The sequence below is a fragment of the Carassius gibelio genome, chromosome A12 (assembly GCF_023724105.1).
Source record: "Carassius gibelio isolate Cgi1373 ecotype wild population from Czech Republic chromosome A12, carGib1.2-hapl.c, whole genome shotgun sequence".
NCBI classification, from domain to species: domain Eukaryota; kingdom Metazoa; phylum Chordata; class Actinopteri; order Cypriniformes; family Cyprinidae; genus Carassius; species Carassius gibelio.
The window spans coordinates 20574347-20595898 of NC_068382.1; the positions used below are offsets into that span (position 1 = coordinate 20574347).

The 21552-nt window shown below is 37.8% G+C and overlaps 2 protein-coding genes and 1 long non-coding RNA gene across 5 annotated transcripts in view; 1 reads left to right on the forward strand and 2 right to left on the reverse strand.

Moving 5' to 3' along the window:
• LOC128025470 (uncharacterized) lies at nt 1-4809 on the reverse strand. 2 transcript variants are annotated; one of them, XR_008186159.1, is made up of 5 exons: nt 4483-4809; nt 2504-2695; nt 1918-1988; nt 400-595; nt 1-308 (listed from the first exon to the last, which is right to left on the reverse strand). It is a non-coding gene; the product is annotated as an uncharacterized LOC128025470 (long non-coding RNA). The 2 variants fall into 2 exon arrangements; XR_008186160.1 differs by having other exon boundaries at nt 1-305; nt 4483-4659.
• Nucleotides 4799-16430, forward strand: LOC128025457 (RING finger protein unkempt homolog). Of its 2 annotated transcripts, none has more exons than XM_052611856.1 (15): nt 4799-5054; nt 5988-6197; nt 6280-6456; nt 8253-8383; nt 8480-8615; nt 9971-10142; nt 10857-10941; nt 11097-11320; nt 12094-12159; nt 12252-12420; nt 12603-12701; nt 12989-13174; nt 13481-13662; nt 14001-14261; nt 14992-16430. In XM_052611856.1, exons 1-15 carry the CDS (start codon nt 4906-4908, stop codon nt 15151-15153), a joined length of 2409 nt encoding a protein of 802 aa, XP_052467816.1. In that variant the 5' UTR covers nt 4799-4905; the 3' UTR covers nt 15154-16430. The 2 variants fall into 2 exon arrangements, with proteins under 2 accessions (XP_052467816.1, XP_052467817.1); XM_052611857.1 differs by having other exon boundaries at nt 4800-5054; nt 9971-10088.
• The window catches only part of LOC128025455 (protein unc-13 homolog D), a 13893-nt gene continuing 8022 nt past the window's right edge, over nt 15682-21552 (reverse strand). The window contains exons 23-35 of the mRNA XM_052611854.1: nt 21055-21175; nt 20762-20914; nt 20596-20691; nt 20279-20485; nt 19058-19132; nt 18902-18981; nt 18706-18811; nt 18399-18470; nt 18225-18308; nt 18025-18145; nt 17673-17796; nt 16854-17050; nt 15682-16699 (exon numbers count right to left, since the gene is read on the reverse strand). Coding sequence (XP_052467814.1) covers nt 16596-16699; nt 16854-17050; nt 17673-17796; nt 18025-18145; nt 18225-18308; nt 18399-18470; nt 18706-18811; nt 18902-18981; nt 19058-19132; nt 20279-20485; nt 20596-20691; nt 20762-20914; nt 21055-21175 — 1540 coding nt within the window. The 3' untranslated portion in view covers nt 15682-16595. The remainder of the gene's footprint in view (nt 16700-16853; nt 17051-17672; nt 17797-18024; nt 18146-18224; nt 18309-18398; nt 18471-18705; nt 18812-18901; nt 18982-19057; nt 19133-20278; nt 20486-20595; nt 20692-20761; nt 20915-21054; nt 21176-21552) is intronic.

Below are 21552 nucleotides of genomic sequence, written 5' to 3' on the forward strand. Positions count from 1 at the left end.
TGAATTTGAATATGTTTATTTAAATCCCTTCCATGGGTGTCAAAAGTCTCTTCGTGCTCAATGTAAGCCTAATTGTGCAGGAGACTTTGGTGCCCATGAACCATATACTTCCATACACTTATGGTCCTTCTTGAAGAGCCTCTCTGCAGTCAAACTGATTGGCGTATAGAGAGAGGACAGCTGTGGAGTGGCAAAAGCAATTCTGGCTCCCTACTGATGATGATGATGATGATGATGCTCTGCTCTCCATGATTATTCTCCCCTATGTGTTCGGCTCTTCATCAGGAGCCAAACACTGATCTGAACTTCTGACACAGAACAGACACAATAGTCATGGAAAATCAAGGCAGTCAGAAAAGGAATAAATAAAGAGATTGTGTCCTGGAAGAAATCTCTTACTTTGGATGGATGCGGATGGTGGATGGTGATTTATACAGCTGAGCTGAATAAAAATTAATTTGTAGCTTTCTGCGAGGAATGGACCAAAATCTTTCTGTTTTCCAGAGCCCTTAGAACTCATTTGCATGTGTGATGATGGTATAAACTGCAATGCAATATGGTTGTATGGAAACAGAAACTTGGAGAAAGGCATTTCCTGCAATAAAAAAAATGTCATGGTAAATGAAGAAAAAATGCTTACTTTAGGAATGTTTGAATTCCGTAATTTTAAAAGGAAGTCACCAGTGAGAATATGTTGCCGGGTAAAATCTGTAGTGTAGGAGGGGGTTGGGGTTTGAACAAATAGTGCTGACTTTAGTTCATAAAAAAAGTTGATTTCCTATCTTTCCTCATCTGAGCTGTGATGTGGGATAAGACGAACATTATGACATGGATGATCATGTAACGTCATAACATAAAGCTTTTCACGGATTATACATTATACATGTTTTTTAAGTAATATTCTGCTTGCTTTTGACATATTTATTTCAGTTTTAGTCATTTTAGTACTTCAAATTAAACTATAAGTTTTGGTTTTCCATCTACAATTTATATTTAATTTACTAAAATAAAAATAGCCTAGTGTTACACAGTCAAGTCAAAGTTCACTAGTTAAGCCACTCTTCTGTCTTGCCTCTCAGGGACATATAATGACTTTTCTGATTTTGATGAGGCAAGGTACTGGTTGTCTCTCTGTAGGGATGTCACATTTTCCCACCTCACACCTCGTGTTTACAGGTGAAGGGAACTTGTACTTTTTCCTACTGCCTCCTTTGTCTTCTTGGGGGAAGACAATGAAAGATTAAATGTAAACTGTTGATTTTTGGATATTGTCAGATGTGTCTTGTTGCAGAACATTGTAAAAATAAACAATGTTCACACTGATAGCATTGTACTGAAAAGCTTGTTATTGCAGTGCTTTACTGATCTGGGTTTGTACCTAACCTCTAACCCTGACATAAATACAGCCAGAACCACTTGACGTGCTCCATAACAGTGCCATCATGGCCGAAAACGTAATAAATCAGCATTCATCTAACCAGCAAGCAGTTTTCTTTAAGGGTAGGTTCAGCTTCTGCTGAAGTCTAGATCCTGCTGCAACCTTCATAAGCTCTATCATTTCAGACATCACCCTGGGACATAACAGGTAAGGGCTGTCCTTTACCTCATGTTTCCAATCAGTTCTAATGGAAGAACCTGTGAGTTAAAGCATACTTTGAGAATTGAACAGAGATGTTGCCTCCCAGAAGACCTGTGCCTCCAGTGAAATAAATACAATTAGGATCTAAGATTTACTAACAACAAGAAAAGTACATTTTAACTGTTGTTAATCATAGGCCCCACACTGCACTAAAGGAATTTTATTTTTGTGCTAAATTAAAAGAAAAAGAAAGAACATGGATATTAAGAATTCTTCACAGGGGTTCAATTAATGGAGATATTCAAGTTTACCCAGTGATTTGCTGAAAATGCACCCACCTTTAGTGCTCTATGAATCCAGTCCATCAGTTATCATAATATTGCTTTCTCCAGTGAATAATTCTCCTTGTCTTAATCAGGAGAGAAATATGCAAGGATTAATAACCATTTACAAGTAAAAACAGTTCTACCTGAGGACAACATGGCATGGACCTTACATTTAAAATGCCTTAATGATGGATTTGTTTATTACAAACATGCAGCTTTTCACTTCACTAGATGTTCATTCATGGACTGGAGTACTTGTGGATCATAGCAATGTTTTTAACATTGAACTCTTATTCTGACGGCACCCGTTCAATGCAGAAGTGATGTAATGTTAAATGTTTGCAAATCTGTTCTGATGATGAAACAAACTCATTAGATCTTGGATGGCCTGATGGTGAGAACGTTATCAGAAAAGTTTCATTTTGGGAAGATCTGTTCCTTTAACTCAGATTCACAGATTGACAATTTCTAAATATTTAATCAATGAATGTGCTGGTAGGCTAGCTGCATGATTTTTTCTGCACCAGGTCCAGCTATATATAATTATCACCAGGGTAAGATGTGAGCTTTAAGTTTATTGAGTAAATGGTATTCTCACTTGAAATGGTAACTCAAAAGGCACTTTTCACAACCAGTGGCTACTAATTCCCTCATGCTGTGAATCAATACGAAATGCAGTCCTCTGTAGATGTGCTGATGCACACTGACACCATCATTTCACTGAAAGCTCTCTGCAAAACAGAACACTTCAACGTTCAGTTCATCTCTGCTCTGTTGTCTCCTTCAAGATCTGAGGACAAAAGAAAGGGCAGACGCAGTGTATCAAAGATGCCAGGTACTCTCAATAAATATTCAACGTGTGTTTTCAGTCGTATTAGTCTCAAATACCATAAATAGCCTGGCGTGTATCTGTTTGACCATGTTTCATAAACAGGATCCTGTACACTGTGCACCTCTTGTTTCACTTTAATCCATTCATGTGTATTTTTAAGTCAATGTGTGACCCTAAAGCATGTGGTTATTGAAAATGAATGTTAATTTTGTTTAATTTTTAGTATGGACGTAAGGAGGTCCTGTAGAATGCCATTCCTGTGGTTCTGGAGAGCAGACAGGCAATAAAGGTATATCTACAATTGAGCAAGTGAGTTTTATAGAGATGTACAGTATATGTAAGCTAACTTCAAGACCTATATAATATCTCATGCATGCTTTCTGATTTTATCATATAGGAGGTACTGCTGGACACTATTTAAACTGAACAGAGATGACATCACTGAATTCAATGATAAACTGCCTTTAACTGTCATTTTGCATATTGACACACTGTTTTCCTGATGAATGTTGTTCAGTTGCTTTGACGCAATGTATTTTGTTTAAAGTGCTATATAAATAAAGGTGACTTGACTTGACATGTAAAGGAGACTCATCTTACCTGCATAGATATGTCCAATAAATAGGTTTGTATTTTGCAATACTAAATACAAATAACTTAGGTTAGAGTATTTTAAAGCCAAAGTTTCTCCTTTTGATTAGCAGCTGTTTCAACACCACTTCCCAGAGATATCATGTGTTGGGAGACTTGGAATCCAACCTGATTGAACCATTTTTGCTTTTTGTGTAATGTAAGTATTTTAATAGCACATGTTGTATGTAGATAGATGTCTATTCAAGTCATGAAAATGAGATGCATGGCATGCTGGTTTATGCTAAGCTTTATTTTTTGAAATGTTTCTCTCAGATATGGAACTCTCACACAGGTTATGAGACTGGTTTATCTGCATTCCATTTGTTTACCAGTGACATTTCCTTCCAGGGTTTGTGTTTTCAGTACTAACCATGTAATTGGTTTCAGAGATACATCGGAAGCAGGCAAATCGATTGGCTTCTGTTGTGTGGTCCTACAGGCCGCCACAAGCCGTGAGTGTGAAGAGATTATATAGGTGAGTGTGTAACCTCTTTAATTCACAGTATTAATGAGATGAAAGAATTATGTCAGGTGCCAATCACTTAAGGAGTAAATAATATATTTTGTACTGATTTTTTTTTTTTTTTAATTTTTTTATCACCACAGCCGCTGGGTTCAAACATAATGGTTTGTGTGAAAATTCTGAACTTGAGTTCAGAATTTGAGTTTATCTTCTGAAGTGTGCATCATCTGTTTTAGAGGACATATATATATAATGCAGTGCTATATATTTTTATATATACTATATACTTTATTATTTGTTTTAATAGTACACTGTATACGACTGATACAACCTTATTGTAATATCCTGTATTTGTGCAATGTTGTTTTGATAGAAATATATGAATCACTTTGTCTTTTTTTGTTACAAGATTTTATTATTTTATTTTTTCATACAATACACAAATATTCTAAACCCTTTAGACAATGAAGAAATTTTAATCATTATTTAATTTAATGCACACATGTCCAAAAGTTAGCCCAAAAATGTTGTAATTTTGTTGTATGTATTTTTGCATTAAAACTTGTAAATGAACATACAATTTTCTTAAGAATATTCTAAAATCATCAAGTGTAAAAATAAAAAGCAATTCATGGACAAACATCCTTACCTGTTATGCCGTTTTATCAATAAGAAATCACCATCACGTTTGGGGACCTTTACCTGAAACTTTAATTTTGAAGCACATCTCGCTCTTAATTTGGGGATTTACCTCTGTTCGTTATCTCTGACTTCACTATGACGTAGCTAGATCCGTTTAGATCGTCGTTGTTTTAAATTGATTATTTCCAATGAATCAGTTCACAGAACAAATCTATGCTCGCAATCAATGCTCGCGCTGAAGTGAATTGGTCCGAGCGACGCTCGAATCGAACTGTTTCGAAATAACCGATTCGCGCACTACTACGACGTCATCACAATGTCCCGGAATTTCCTCCTCGCCAGATTTGGCGCATGCGCACATCGTAAAAAGAGTGCGGACTTCGCTGCTCTCCTAATATTAAATTGTTTGATGGCCACAAATTGATAAATCATGTCAAAAGCACCATCTCAGGCCGGTTCTTCCGGTGCCGCGGCTAACCTGGGACCTTCATCGTCCTCTTCCTGCTCCTCACCTTCGGCAGGCGGCACGACGTCCCCCGCTACACAGCACGCACAGCCCGAGAAACCCCAGCACTACACGTACGTAACGAAACACCTTTACACCCACCTGAGCACTGGTGCAGGTCACACATTTCCATGCATCAACAATTTCACACTCCTGATGGGTTTTCTGGCTGTGATGAGCAAGAGCTGTGTTTTATGGAGGCCTAGCAGTGCGATTGATTGCATGCATTGCATTGAGGTGATGTTGTGAAGAATCCACTTGAGCATCCAGACAAAAGCTCTGGCGATTTGTAAACACACTAAAGAAGGCGAACCATAAGGTGCTTATCTAGTCTAAAGTGTTACGCATCGTGAAATCATAGTACAAGTTTGATTAATTTTTTTTGATCTCAGAACACCGATGAAGCAGTCGTTTTGTCCAGTCGTTCATAACTAACGTTATATACAAATTAATTATTTTATAGAAATTCATTCCATAAAAAACTTATGTAGTTTATATATTTATATATTTTAGAGCTGTACATGTGTATACAGAATACACCATTAATATTCATCACTATAAACCGAAGGTACCCAAACTTTTCCTACAAATGGCCAAAAATCTAACTTCATTGAGAGCCATGGATACGAAAATAAACGCTGCATTACTGTATATCCATCTAGGTTATATTGAAATTAAAATGTGTAAATTTTATATTCTCTGTTTTCTAATGCATTATATACATAACCACAATTGACATCGAAACAACTATGAATTTTGATTGATCAATATGTGCTTATAAATAACCAATATTCCTTCATTGTACTTTTCTATGATATTTTAAGATTTAAACATTTCTGATATTTCCCTTTTTTCAATGGTTTTTTTCATGACTCCTGAAGCAGATATAACACTCTTGTGATAGTGTTCACTTGTAGATTTACGGCTCTGAAAAATCACCTTTTCCGACCTGCTAAAGGTTAATAGCCAGACAAACTGTCATGTAGCATCTCTCGGTCTATGTCCAGGTATCTGAAGGAGTTCAGGACGGAGCAGTGTTCCCTGTTCGTGCAGCACAAGTGCACTCAGCACCGGCCCTTCACCTGCTTCCACTGGCACTTCCTGAACCAAAGACGACGGAGGCCGATTCGCAGACGAGATGGAACATTTAATTACAGCCCTGATGTGTACTGTGTTAAATACGATGAGGGCAATGGATCATGTCCCGACGGAGATGAGTAAGAACCAGCAGAAACTCCTTTTTTTAAGTCACGCTGTCTGAATTTATGCTAATGCCTTTCTGTACTTATGTCCTGCCAGGTGTCCGTTTCTGCACCGGACAGCTGGAGACACAGAGAGGCGCTATCACCTGCGTTACTATAAGACAGGTTCCTGTATCCACGAGACTGATGGGAAGGGCCACTGCAGTAAGAACGGCCCTCACTGTGCCTTTGCTCACGGCTCCCATGACCTTCGTAGTCCCGTCTATGACATCAGGTATGCAGCTGACTTTTAAAGTAATAATCATTTATATGATATATTTACCATGTCGTTCCAAACATGTATCTTTCCTTTTCTTTGGAACATAAAAGAGTCATTTTTAATTGAAGTCATGCATTAAACTGCACCCACATTTAATATTATAATACACTAGCATTTAAGCCCCTTTCACACTGCCATTCCGGCAAATACACAGGTAAAGTGTTCCGGCAATTGTTCCCGGGTCGCTAGATTTTGATCTTTCACACTGCCAGTGATTACCCGGGATATGTGTGTGCTTTCACACACAACCCGTAAAGATCCCGTAACGACACATGACATCAGGGCGTGACATGTAATGTACGAGTCGAAAACGTTAGGCATGTTATACTTTCACTTAAGCAAGCGAACAATCTCGGCGTCAGTGCGGAAAGTGAGGAACTAACTGATCTCTGCTTCATTACAGTTTGCACATATTTTTTCATTGCGAATGTTGATCTACCTTCAAAACAGCCGGTAAAAGAGTCGCGCGATAACGTGCGTCATCACTTCGACACGGCATTAGATCTGGCTTTTGTACACACAGCGCTTGTCCCGGGTTGAACCCGGCAATGTTACTAGGTCCCCGACCCGGGTTCAATGCCGGAATCAATCCCGGGACGTGTTTGCTTTCACACAGAAGGCGACCCGGCAATGTTCCGGCAATATGCCGGGTCCCACGTGCAGTGTGAATGGTGCTTTAGTTTGGTCGATAAGATTTGTAAACTTTTTTTTTTAAGAATCTTTTACGCTCACAAAAACAGCAGATTTTTTATCAAAAGTACAGTGAAACAGTCATATGTAATGTATCATAACATTTAAAAACTTTATTTTATATACATTATAAATATATTTTAAAATGTAATGTTTTCTGTGATGCTAAAGTTTAATTTAGAGCATCATTACTCGAGTCTTCAGTGTAACGTGATCCTTCAGAAATTAGTATAATATGCTGATTTTGTGCTTGAGAGGCATTATCAATGTTGAAAACGGTTCCGCAGATTTAGATTTTTGTAAAAACTGTGATATTTATTTCAGGATTCTCTTAACATGTCTGTTTTTGATCAGTTTAATGCATCCTGGCTGAATAAACATATTCATTTATTGTAAAGAAAATCATGCCCTAAAGTAGGGCTGCACGATATTAGGAAAAAATTACATTGCGATATTTTATTTTTCTGCGATATATATTGCGATATGAAATCTAATCTAATTTCAATCTAATCTAAACAAACAAAAATGGGGTGAGCACACTTACATTCTCATTTTAAATGATTCAAACATCGACACCATCATGTCAATTGATTAATATACGCGAGGGAGAGAGAGTAAGACAGCGCTAGTGTTGTTTAAAGACAGTGAGCGTGCAGCCGGGGATCGCTCTCTCTCTCTTGCGCTATCTCTCTCTCGCTCTTTCTCGCACACACTCTCTCTTGCGCGCTCTCTCGCTCTCTCTCTCTCTGCCCTCTTAAACTGACAGGACTTAAAAACACATGCAAATTATAAACTTTCAATCTATGATGGTTAAGCTGTGCAATTAATCTGGTAATCACATTCGTCACGGGCCGGGGAGCAGCTGGCCCGTACAGTTAATGAATAACAGATCAACTACGACAGCCTACATCGAACATCCTGCGATGTGACCATCGTGGATTCATACATCGCGATATCGATGCTTAAACGACACATCGTGCAGCCCTACCCTAAAGTAACCTTTGAACGGTAGTGTAAAGTTTTCCTTGGTTTGATGTATGTATTTTGAATTTCTTGTTAAGAGAGGCTCAGGTGTTAGAAGCCCAAGCTGCTACTGGATTGGTTGAGGGCACATCTGGAGAAGGGCAGTCAGGAGTCGTGGCCAGCACTGCACTCATAGAAAAGATCCTCAGTGAAGATCCACGCTGGCAAGGTGAAATCTGCCTCTACACACGACTTCAAAATGAACCTAACAATACATTTATATGTCATTCTTCATGCTGTTCTGTGCTCATTTCTCCTCATGCAGACAGTAGTTTCGTGCTCTCCCATTACAAGACCGAGCTTTGCAAAAAACCTCCGCGGCTGTGTCGTCAGGGGTATGCGTGTCCCTACTATCACAACAGCAAAGACCGCAGACGGAGCCCTCACAAACACAAATACAGGTCTGAACAACTAATTCTTAATTTTTCTCACTTTTATTTTATTCCAAACCAGTATGCTGTTATTGTTTTCGTTAGAACACAAACTGATATAACTTAATCTCATGAACAACAGCTCATGGCATATGCTGCGTTTCCACTGAAATTACCCGGAACAATTGTTCCAGGAACTGTTTTCCCCCCAGACCTGTTGCTTTCTGTGTTTCCACCTTGGTCTAAAGTACCGGGAAGATTAGGCAAATAGTCTGGAGACTTCTGTGTGCGACTCTTAATACAGGGTACACAAATTTTGGACTTGCATCCTCGGTAGTTTGAACTTTGCAAGTTCGACTCTGAAGTGTGATCTCCCACGGACGGGACGACGCAAATCCGGTAATTCTGCAAACAGCAGCGTACTTGCAGCGTTAACTTCAGTCAGCTCGCCTTGGCTACTGCAATTTTCCTCTGTATAATTACAATAAATAACGAAATAGTATATAAAATACCACTGCCACCTTTCATTTTCATTTAAACGTAATAATAGCTGAAGAATTGTACTGAGTTCAGGGAAATTTATATACAGACTACATTACATTAAAAAGAAATATTATGTCAATTGCCTCATTTTTTAATTTTAACATATAGATAAATTGAATAAAGACCAAAGATTACCTGTTAGATTTACCCAAAACAAATGATATTTTATGTTTAATCACTAAAGAGACATCAAAGCCCGTGGCACATATCAGAAGGTCTAGCTGAGGTGAGGCTGCTCTAATCGGTAAACTGAGCTCCCGCTGATCGCGTGGAGCTGACCGTCTCCGAAATCGGAGAAACACATTTTTAAATAGTCTCTGTCTTTATAAATAATCTCCAGATTTGTGTTTTAAACAACTACATTCTCACCTGAAATAGTTTTAAAACTACATTTCAGGTAACAAAGAAATTTTTTTCGAACAAATGGTGGTTGGAATCACAACTCAACCGTGAAAAGTTCATTGGACAAGTTCCAGCAGTGGAAACGCAGCTTTAGTGACCAAAAAAGCCAGATGCAACTTGCATTCTATATTCCACATGCTTCATGAGATATTAATTTTTTTTACATTTTGTGAATTTTTTTTTTATAATTGTTTATCATTTGTTCTATCATTTGACGTTTTTATTTAGTCAATTATTATCTTTTTATGAACTCACAAATCCCCTGCAGTTTGGAAACCAATTATTATTATTTTTTTCTTTAAAAAGTAATGACACATCAGACTGCTATGTGTTCAAACTTCCATTTAAATACAGTTTATATCCTGCTTCGTAGGAAGGTGACAGACATGTTCTGTCATTGTAATACATTTTAATGGTGCTGTGTTCTTTTGTTCCTGGAGATCTCTGCCGTGTCCCTCAGTGAAGCACAGTGATGAGTGGGGGGACCCGAGTAAATGTGAGAGTGGAGAAAGCTGCCAGTACTGCCACACACGGACAGAACAGCAGTTCCACCCGGAGGTATATCACACTCAATCTAACCCAGCTGGAGTCTGTTCAACATCAGCATTTCCTGTAAGAACAAGGGCATCCATGTTCTTGCATGGTACTTATGGATGTAATGTAATAAAGCAGTGACTATTTGATTATGCTGTGCTTGAGATGCTCATTAGAGTTGCTATTTTGTTTGGCCTTTTGGCGTAAGAGGCTCTTTTTTTAAGGTTATTGATTGGTGTTGTTAATATTAGTCATCCTGTGTTAGTACTGTGACCATATAACATTTTCATCTGGCAAAGGATACAATCTGTGGGAAAAAAGCAAGAACCTGAGCATATATAGGGTTTAGAAATTGATAGTGTCTGTAAAGTAACAAAAATGTATATAATAATTAACCTTTACTGTAATATAGTTACATTTAAGCTTTAGGAGCATCTCAGTCTATTTATTCAATTAATTAATTTTTTTAAATTAATATTTGTAATTACAAATTGTACCCGCTAAAATATTCTAGAGCTTGGCATTATACAAAAATATATATTCTTCATAAAAATGGCCATGCCATTTTAAGCTTTTATTAAATTGAGTTACTTTCAGGTCTAGAAATCACTTTTTTTAACAAAATGTATATAAACACATTGTTTTTGTAGTTATTTTAACATTTAAACCTTGTTTCTTCCTGATTGAAATATTTTAAAGTTATTTTGAGGCCCCCTTGGAAGCATAACAACAACATCCTGGTATTTTGTGAGGTATCTGTAAAATCAAGCACAGAATTTATTTTCTCTACAGATCTACAAATCCACCAAATGCAATGACATGCAGCAGAGTGGCAACTGTCCCAGAGGGCCGTTCTGTGCTTTTGCTCATTTAGAAAGTAAGCTTACATTTTATAAAGTTATCAGGTGATGTTATACTCTTTTATTGGATGTTTAAGATCTTACCCAGTAACTTATAATAGATATACAATACAATAATGTATTGTACTGTATGTAAATCATGCTTGTGTGTCATTTCTGGTTTGTTTCACAGAAGTGACTGTCAGTGATGAGCAGCTGGCCGCACAATGCAGTTCACCTCCGCTAGAAACTTCCTTCTCTGCTTCCTTAGAAGACTTCAGCCAGTGTGGGCTGAGTGCCAGCACAGAGGAAGGGCTGCTGGGAAGGGTTCTGTTTGAAAAGTCCTTCAGTCTTGACGCCAGTCCAGGAGGAGAGGGGGGGTATGGGAAAGCCCCTGGGTTTGAGAGGGAGGACCAGGTACAGCAATAAAACTTTATTTATTCTTTTATTTGAAGGCGTAAGTTAGAAGACTTCTGTGTTTCTCAGATAAACACAGGGTTCCCTTTGTCATACAAAACCTAGGAATTTGAAAGTTATGACTCCAGACTAGGACAAGTAATAAAACTGAGTAATCTTAACATTTTTAAAGTAAAATTTTTTGCTCTGCTCTAAAATAGTTATTTGGCTAGAAATACATTATGATACACTACAAAAGTTTGGGGTCAGTAATTTCTTTTTTAATAATTTTTTTTTTTTCATCAAGTTATTTATTTGATAAAAAATACAGTAAAAACGATAAAATGTAATTTATTTTTGTGATGGCAAAGCTGATTTTCCAGTGTACAGTGACTCATTAAATCATGCTAATATGCTGATTTTGTGCTCAATAAATATATCTTATTATTATCAATGTTGAAAACATTGTGGAAGCTATAGTACATTCTTCAGGTTTATTCGATGAAAGGGAAGTTCAAAAGAACAGTGTTTATTTAAATTAGAAATCTATAAATTATAATGTCTTTGTCACTTTGATCAATTAAATGTATCCAACCTAAATAAAAGTATTTCATTCTTTCAAAAAAAAACAAAAAACTAAAAAACGTACCTTTGAATGGTAATGTCGTTCTTTGTGACGTAAAAAAGTTTCTTTTTGTTGACATTTCAATACATTCCACAAATTGATACCTTACATTCAAATTGAAATAAGGAAAAACAATTATTTTAGCATAACTTTAATATCTTTCATACAGGCCAAACATAAAAGCGTTTTAATGGAACAGCGCAGCAGAGACTTTTCATCCATGCACAGCAAACAGGTACAGAGCACCTACTGATTCAAAACAGACCTTAATGAAAATTACCAATAGGCCAAGCACCGTTTGCAGTACTCCATGTTGTGTGTTTTCAGGATTTATTGGTGTTTCTGCCTGTCGGCAGTCCTCGCAGTATGTCCTCCAGCATACCCTCCAGTCTGGCAGCCACCCCCCCCAGCCCTGCACCCCCCGGCCCGTCTTCAGGCATGAATGCCAACGCTCTTCCCTTCTACCCTACAAGTGACACGGTGGAGTCCGTAGTGGGTAAGTGAGAGAGAGTTTATCCCATAAAAATAATTATTTTTATTTTGTTCTACACAAAATGTTTTAAGAATCTGTGTTGCTTTTATGAATTTTTGTTTAGAATTGTGTGCAAAAAATATAAATAATTGAGCTTTACCGTTGAGTAAAATAACATAACGGCTTCTGTTTCTCCTTTTGACTAGAGTCTGCATTGGATGATTTAGATCTGAATGACTTTGGAGTCTCGGCTCTTGAGAAGAGTCTGGAGAGTTCAGCTCGACCCAGCATGGGTCTCATGTTGGGTTGGTGATGAGTCTTATCATTTCTCTGATTCTATTTTAATGTGTTTATTTATTTTAAATTGTCATATAATGCATATTTCTTATTGTGCTTTTTATATAATGTGTTATAATGTACAGTACTTTGGTGCAACTCTGTCGCTTTTAAATGTGCTGTAAAAATCTATTTTGACTTGACTTATTTATATAAAAAAAGGTTGATATCGCTGCTGCTGTAAGCTGTAGTGTCTCTTCAAAAATGCAACATTGACATCCATCTTCAGTTCTGTTTTTATAATCATTTTCCTTAGGAGGCAGTCAGTTACAGAGCTCAGCACCTGTCAACATCCCGGGATCCCTCAGTAGCCCCTCCCCTTTCAGATCGCCCTCACCTTCTCCACCAATCAGAGCCCACCACTCTCCATTCCTCTCTGCACAGATGCCACAACCCAGCCAATCAGAGAGCAGTTTTTTGGGGACCTCCCATGGTTCTTTAGGTTTGTGTTATTTTTATTTATTTTTATGTCAGCTGCATTTTTTCCCCCTACATATTAAGCTCTGTTAAGCAGTCTCTGCTTTTTTCATTCTTGGGATCAGAATGAGTTTACAGCTCCTGTGACATATGTAGGTCAACATTCTTGTATACAAGTGCAGTGAGAGTAAAGAATATAGTAGTCGTATAAACATTAAATGTAATTACCAGTTGTCTTTTTAATACAAAGCGGTGTTGTTTTGCTGTAATGATCTGGATAGATTGTGTGGCGGATGCAATCTAACATGATAGCTTTGTTTTGTTTTTGTAGGTTTAAATGGCATGAGCAGCAGTATTTGGGAACATTTTCCGACAGGCCAAATTTCACCAGGTACCCCTCCTGCCCTACTTTCCACAGGAAGCATGTACGAGGCGTCACGTCTCAAACAGGAAGTGGAAGAGGCACACAGGGTACTGAAACATTGGGACCACAGCTGGAGACAGATGGCTCAGGTCAGACTCCATCTGTGTGTACTGTGTACCTAAAGGACCATATTTCACACTTTTGTAATGTTTTATTTTTTTCCCCTAATTTCACTAATGTTAGACAAGGTTTCTTGTGCGGGTCTAGTTTTCAATGAACTTCTAATTTTCCACCTTTTTTTCATTCAGAGAATTATTAATTGTGATATTGGTTCTATATCTTTAAGACTTCCACATCTGTTATATTTGCATTTCCTTAGGACAGAGTCCATGCATAACATTGAGTTACCACTAAATTCAGTTGAATTATTTGTTGACATATAGTATGGGTAGTGTTTTGACTGTATGCTTTGTGTGACATGCTGCAGTCATTGGCGGTCTTAAAAGCAGACGCAGAGGAATCTCATCTCTTGGCGGGACAGCTGGGTATGGAGGCGGAGCGAGCGCGGCAGGCTGAAGTGGAGGCGCAACAGCAAGCTGCTGTCCTGGAGGAGGCCCTAGAGAGCCTACGGCACGCAGAGAACCCACATCTCCAGCTTCACCAGTTACAGTTACTGCACCGACTGCCACTGAGCTCCATCTGCAGCCTGCAGGCACAGATCTGCTCCTGCTTACGCACCGTAGAACAGGTAATACACACACCCGCTTCCTGACAACTGTTGAGGTTTACTTAATCCAAAAATCTAATGAAGAAAAGTAAGAATTGATATTTTGTAGAGTTTCAAGCTTGTATGCTAATTATATATATTATTCATTATAAAAGTATCATTATATTATATTATATTATATTATATTATATTATATTATATTATATTATATTATATTATATTATATTATATAGTTTACAATAAGATCCCATTAGTTAATGCATTTACTAATGTTAACTAATGCAACCTTATTGTAAGTGATACCCACTATATTACAGTTTATATCATATATAATATTTATATTTTAATGAATTAATACTTGCAATTATGCTTTAAAATGTTTTTCGTTAAATTAAAACACCAATTATTTATTATGATGGTGGGGGGGGTGGAGTGGTGTTTCAAATTAGGATTTGTTTGTTAATGAGAAATGTAATTTCTTTATTTTTCTTTTGATTCTGGTAATATATAACCTAGGCATTGCTTTATATATTATATTTTATTATAGAAGAACACGTTATGCTATTTTAAAGTCATTTTAATTTTAAGGCTGATTTAAATTTACAAATGAAGGCATTTTTCTGAGCAACAAATTTTCTGAGCAAACTTTTTTTCTTTCAATTCTGGTAAAATACGACCTAGACATTTCTTTAATGTTCACCTAATAATAAAGCATGTTGGGTTGCATTGAATCTCTCCTCTCTTCCCTCAGGCTGTGTTCAGGAAGCAGAGGTTATATTGTGTATCTTGCGATGAGATGGGATCAGTGACGTTACAATGCCAACATGGCCTGCACTGCGAACGATGCGCAGCCTCGACAGAATGTCCACTGTGCACTGAACACCAGCAGAACATGAACATCCCACAGTCATAATCCTAATCTGCTATCATCCTCACAGGATCTCATTCACATTTCACTCAAATTCTCATTAAATGTATCCTATAAAGCCCAAAGCCTTATCTTAGCTAAAAGCTTGGAATTAATTGATAAATACGATCTGGTTTGATTCATATTAATGCTATAGCATCCAGTCAGTCCTCCTAAACCTCAGTGGGACCATTTTATTAAAGAAAAAAAAAATTACTAGAGACACTGACACGCATTACCAGTTTGTGATATTTTGATGTTTATTGTGGGGACAAAACATCACGGATACAGTATAATAATATGGTTATGTCTCCTTGTAATCATAATTTTCCATGTCTTTTAAATGGGAACAGCAAACATAAAGTATTCAAATCTGGTCGATCACTAATAATAATGCTAACATGACAACACATTAAGAGATTTTTAGGAAATATTTAAGTGAAGGTCATGATACCAAATTGCCATATTCCCTATATGATTTGATATATAGAATCATAGCACGTATTTAGTAAGACAATCCTGTTCTTTAAAAAAAAAAAAAAAAAAACGTTTAAATCGAAATGTAGAATGTCCATCCAGAACATTCTGAAATGTTTACAGTAGAAATGCAGTTTGTGCATCTTCAGTGCAGCTGAAATGTTGTTGTTTTTGCCAGACATGGGGAGATTTCATAATGAGTATAGTTTATAGCTATATAGGACATTTACAATTACATTTATAGGATTTTTAAAGGAGAAATTCCAGGGAACTGCTACAGCAAGATGGAAAATAAATATGGTTTTGAAGCTTTTCATTCTCAGGTTTTTTTTTTTTTTTTTTTTTAAAGAGTCATGGTAATCTGGAGTGCAAGAGCAAGGCGGCAAACACTCTTTATGCAAATTTTATAATGTGCATATTTTATTTAATGCATTTATTGAATAATTTGCCTGTTTATTAAACCAACAGCACGTTCCCAACTGAAGCTTTCTTTCATGTAGAGCTGTTTTATACGAACACATGTGGAGAAGCGGATAATTCATGTGCACAGATTACCAAACATGAGAGCAGTCATAAGCTACGGCTGTCAGGAGAGGGCTTGACTTCAGTGCGTTTCGATTTATTTGGATGATTTTAATTGAATTCAGTTTGAAGGCACAGTTATATGGGATGCTCAACTGATGACTTCCCTTGAAACAGCTTCACTGTGAATTCCGCAATCACCTGCTCAGTTTTGTTCATATACAGTGTTTCAGTCTGATTTTTTTGTAAAAGACAATAAACAAATGTATATTTTTGGATGAAAATGCTGTATGTTTATTTTTAATATCAAATAATAATATCATCATTACACTTCCTTACAATAATTAAAAGACTCTACATTAAATAATGTATTTTATAACATATAATAGACAGAAAAGGGGAAAAAAATAATGTTATTTTTTTGGTTGTCTGTTCATCTTTTTGTCCTCTTAGGTTTCTTGAGACTTCTTTTCTCTTTGTCTGCGTAATTTAACGAAGGCCTGAGCTTCTCTCTCGCATTTCCTGGCCTCCAGTAACTTCAAGATATTCTCACCTACAAAAGAAAAAAAAAGGTCATGTTGAACATATGACGTAAAAAATACATTCCAACTTGATCTAAATGTTAAAAGTTTTCCATTATAAATAGTACAGATCAGTTACTTCATGTACTACAGTAAATGTTGTGCATGTAACAGGAAGTGACATACTGTTGGGTTTGGGGTGCATCAAAGGTAAGCGGGTCTGTGCAGGTGTGGGATCAGGCTGTCTACCTCCGACTCCTGGCACCGCTTTAAGAGACAGGAACGCCTCTCCTTCGAAGTCATCACTGCTCAAAGTGTCATGGTCCAGCACTGTCACCAGCAGACACGCTCCGGGAGACTGGCACTGCTCTAATGTAATGATACTGTGCCCCCAAAGGACAAAGACCGCATTAAAACCATAACACAACAACAATCTAAAGCCAGCCATCTCTAATCAGATTAATAGTTTATGTTTCCTTGCTCTCTCTCTCTCTCTCTGTGTTTCTTTCTCTGTCACCCTCTGCTAGAGCTGTTTGGGATGCACGACATGCTAATGGGCTACCTGATGTGGACTGGGCTAATGAACATAGGTGAGGTGGTACAGGTTACCCTCAATCTGAGCTTCCCGCAAAAAGAGCTGGATAATGGACGTTTGTGTGATGCATGTTGTTAGAAAGGAATTAGTGTGATTATTTGAGTGTATCTATCTATCTATCTATCTATCTATCTATCTATCTATCTATCTATCTATCTATCTATCTCTCTCTCTCTATATATATATATAAAGGTAATTTTGACTTGAATTTTAAAATGCAAGTTAACATCTCACAATTTAGACCCCAAAATTTAGATTTTTTTCATGCTTTTTCATTCTTTAAGTTTTTATTTTTTATATTTTTTTATTTTCCATTTCCCTTCTGTGAATCTAGTGATTGGGAGCTCTCAGAGAAAAGGGAGCTTTGGGTGATTTTGGATTCTAAAAGCAAACTGAAATGGTGCACATACAATTCAAAGGACTCTTCGAACAATGGGTTGAGATCGCAGTTCTTGATTTTGGTGGATCGTGGTTCTACTTGAGGGAACAAGTGCTTTGGTTCTAGAGACAGCTGAACGAAAGGGTCACTGGAACCTGTAATGAACAAAATCCAGTTTCATACTCAACAGTGATCACAGGAATAAAGTAGCCAATTCTGATATTTATCAAATTCAATGACATTCAGATAATTTTAAAGTGTTGTCAGTGTCACAACACTAGTTTCAAGACCTGCTGATTCTTGATTTATTAATTTCTTCTATAAATCCCACAGATTTTTTAAAAGAGTAACCAGCATAGTATAAATTGTGTAGGTCTTCTCACCATTTGAGTCGAGAGGAATAAGGTTGACGGCGTTGAGAACCTCTACATGCAGCTTGTTCTCCGAGCGTTTGTACGAGGTGATGAGAGTGACAGCTCCGTATTTCTCTCCATTAAACACTTTCTGTAGGAAATGTTAAACAAATCCATGTCAGTAATACTTCGCTGGGTTCTGTGGGTGATTCCCTGATCTGTGGTCCCACCTGTTCCCGCACTTTTCTCTCAAAGAACTTCTCTATCAGCTGATTACAAGTTAAAGAGTTTTGTGTCAGGTTTGCCCATAGAGTCTGAGGAAACAAAAATCAAATACATCTCTCTGAAAGGGAATGCAAGGAAAGAAAAACAGCACATGAAGGGCACAAAAGAATAACACTGACCTTATATTCCTCTGTATGTAGTGTTTCAAGAGAAAGTCCATTCCCTTCAGCATGAAAACACTGTTCTAAGCACTGCCAGAGAACAAACATAGTACATTTCTGAAGAAAATATAAAATGCAAGCTGATCGCTAAGGTGTTATGAGTGTTTTTAATGTGTCAATATGTGGTCCTAGGTGGAAAATTTTAAATCTGACAGTTTAGAGTCAAACCACACAATCTGAGGTCTCATTTGTGTCTCTAGCACAAACAGTATAAGAGCAGTTACATGCTAACGTATTATACTTAGCATTCGGCTGAAACACTAACCTGCAGAGCGTACAGTAATCTCTGAAAGTAAACCATGTTATTGTCCTCCTGCTGAGACATCTGATGCAGAATCTTAACCGAGTTCATCCACAACGGAGTAAGAAGACTGAAAGAGACAATTAAAGATATCACAGAGGCTACAGTGAAAACAACAAAAATGTACAGATAAAGTCAGACTGAAAAAAGGTTAAGATACCTATTAAAATTCTCCTGAACCAAATTCTCATTCATATACTGCAGTTCTTTCTCAAGGTATTTCATCAAAGGAGTCACGGCCTGGTGATAAGACATACAAGTGGTTTAGAAAAAATGTAATTTCATGCCTCAAGCTGATAAAAGTCATATCCCTTACATCCTCCGTAGTTCTGGAAGGAAGCCTTTGACGTGAAGTCATGTTGCGAACATGTGTCTCAATGTCTTTGTTTAACTAAAAAGAGACACAAGAAACAATTACATTTTTTGAAGTTTCCGATGCAGTTTTGGGAGGAGCTTAATCATCGAGTCCTGTCAATCATCACAACGACTGTATATAAGCATCGGACATTGCTCTGTTCCAGCGACTGTTCTTCTGGCATCCCTCCACCTTCCCTTCTCCTCCTCTATGTCCTTCTTTGTCCTCCTCACTGTACCATCATTGGGAGGGGGGCAGGGGTTTCTTAGCTCAAACCCAACCTCCTTCATGGACAGCAAGCCAAGCTCCTCTGGCAGGCCTGAATGGGCAGGTGAACTTGTGAAATTTCAGTCCACTTTAGATCTTCTACTAACTATAAGTAACTTTGCAACCACAAGTCAACTCTAATTAATTGGCAACTACTTTACATATCAACTAACACTCAGAGTATTAGTAGACTGTTAGGTTTACAGTTAGTAGAATAAGTTGAAGTATTTTCAAAGTTCCATATAGTCAGTAGAATATCTACTAATACTTCAATGACTATTAGTAGTTGCAGAGTTACTTTCAGTTAGCAGAATGTCTAAAGTAGACTGTCAAAATGAAGTGTTACCCAAGAGACATGGTAAAATGTGTGTTCTGGTTGTTGCGAAAGTGCCTATTGCACCATCTCAGGAAGAGCTTATGTGTTTAAGAGAGAAGTTATAACACTACCTGTTTCTCTGTTCATCAAAAAAGCAACCGTATTCATGTCATGAAACATTTCTGAGAATCTTTCTGATGAGGCTTGATTTATAGCATTTTGAAGCATGTTATTTCCATCATACTTTTGAGAACCTTATAGCTTATATATTTTGAGAGGGAGTCTTGGCCCAGTGGTTAGAGTATTACTACTAACCCTAGGGTTGTGGGTTCGAATCTCTGGCTGGCAATACCATGACTTAGGGGCCCTTGAGCAAGAACCCCCAACTGCTCCCTTGGCGCCGCAGCATAAATTGGCCGCCCACTGCTCCGTGCGTGCGTTGGATGGGTTAAATGCAGAGCACAAATTCTGAGTATGGGTCACCATACTTGCCTGAATGTCACGTCACTTATGGCAGTTTAGAGACACCTACTCTCAATAGCGATATATTACGACTCCAATGGAATCTTTAACCGATGATGTAATTGCAGATATGGTACCTTCTTCCCTAGTGTTTCAACTGCAGAGCGGATCTCTTGGTTCAGGGTAGACTGTGTGCGTTGCAGCTGTGATGGAAGTGTGTTCTGGAACTGAGAATCTCCAATCACGTGTCGCGTGCGCTCCCGAAGCCCCGCCCAGCGTAGCTGCTGTGGTAGACTTATCAAAACAGTGTGCAGATGCTCCATATCGTTCACCACCACGCACAGCTAAATATACATAAACCATGAGGGGTTACTGTAAAACATGCAGATGATCAAACACAATTCAGAGTTAAAGACAGCACACCACATACAGTTCCACATCATGAACAGCGCACCATTTTTATAGCTCTTTCTCGATCTGCGTCTACAGAGAGCTCCTTCACTCGAGTCTTCAGCATCTTACAGTACGTTGATGCGATCTTGCACACATCCTGTAACAAACGATGCAAATTTATACGTCACAATTCACTTAAGTGCTAAAATAAGTGTGTGTTTGCGTACCTCTGTGAGTTTGACCATTAGCATGAAGGCCTCCTCTGGGTCAGGCCAGCTCAACTGTTCCCAGAGCTGAGCAACAGGATGCAAACATGCTGCAATATCCACTGCAGAAGAGCTGTGCTTGATGGGAACTCCTCCGGTCTGCAGCGGCTGCAACTAGAGAAGATAGAAAGAGAGTGTGAGTGTGTGTATTTCCCTTCTGCTTTAAGGCAATGTGCAATCTAATAAGCCATTTTCATTTTTACTTCATGGAAATTCGCAAGAACAATGACAACCAAGTGTCGACAGTGTCTTACCTGATCCACTTTCACAGCCTTTTCCACCCTCTCCACTGTGGTGCTAAAGGCTTTATTTAACCAGAATGGAAGAGCCTCTCTGAAGTCCTCATGGAAACTTGTGAGCTGCAGTAACTTCCCCCTGAAAAAGATGTTTAAATGGATAGTCCACTCAAAAATTCTGTCATCATTTACTCCTTCTCATGTTGTTCCCGTATGACTTTCGTTCTTGGAAAACAAAAGATGATATTTTGAAGAATGTTGTTTGCAACCAAACAATTTCAGGTACAACTGACTTCCATAGTATGTTTTTGTCCATACCATGGACGTCAGTGGGACCCAAGATTGTCTAGTTGCCAACATTCTTCAAAATAGCTTATTTTGTGTTCCACTGAAGAAAGGAATAAAGGAATAGTTCACCATATATATAAATATAGTAAATGTACATTTTTTTGAGCGAACCATCCTGGATGCTAAGGAAGTCAGAGATTTTAACAGATTCTGAGTACAGCACAAAAT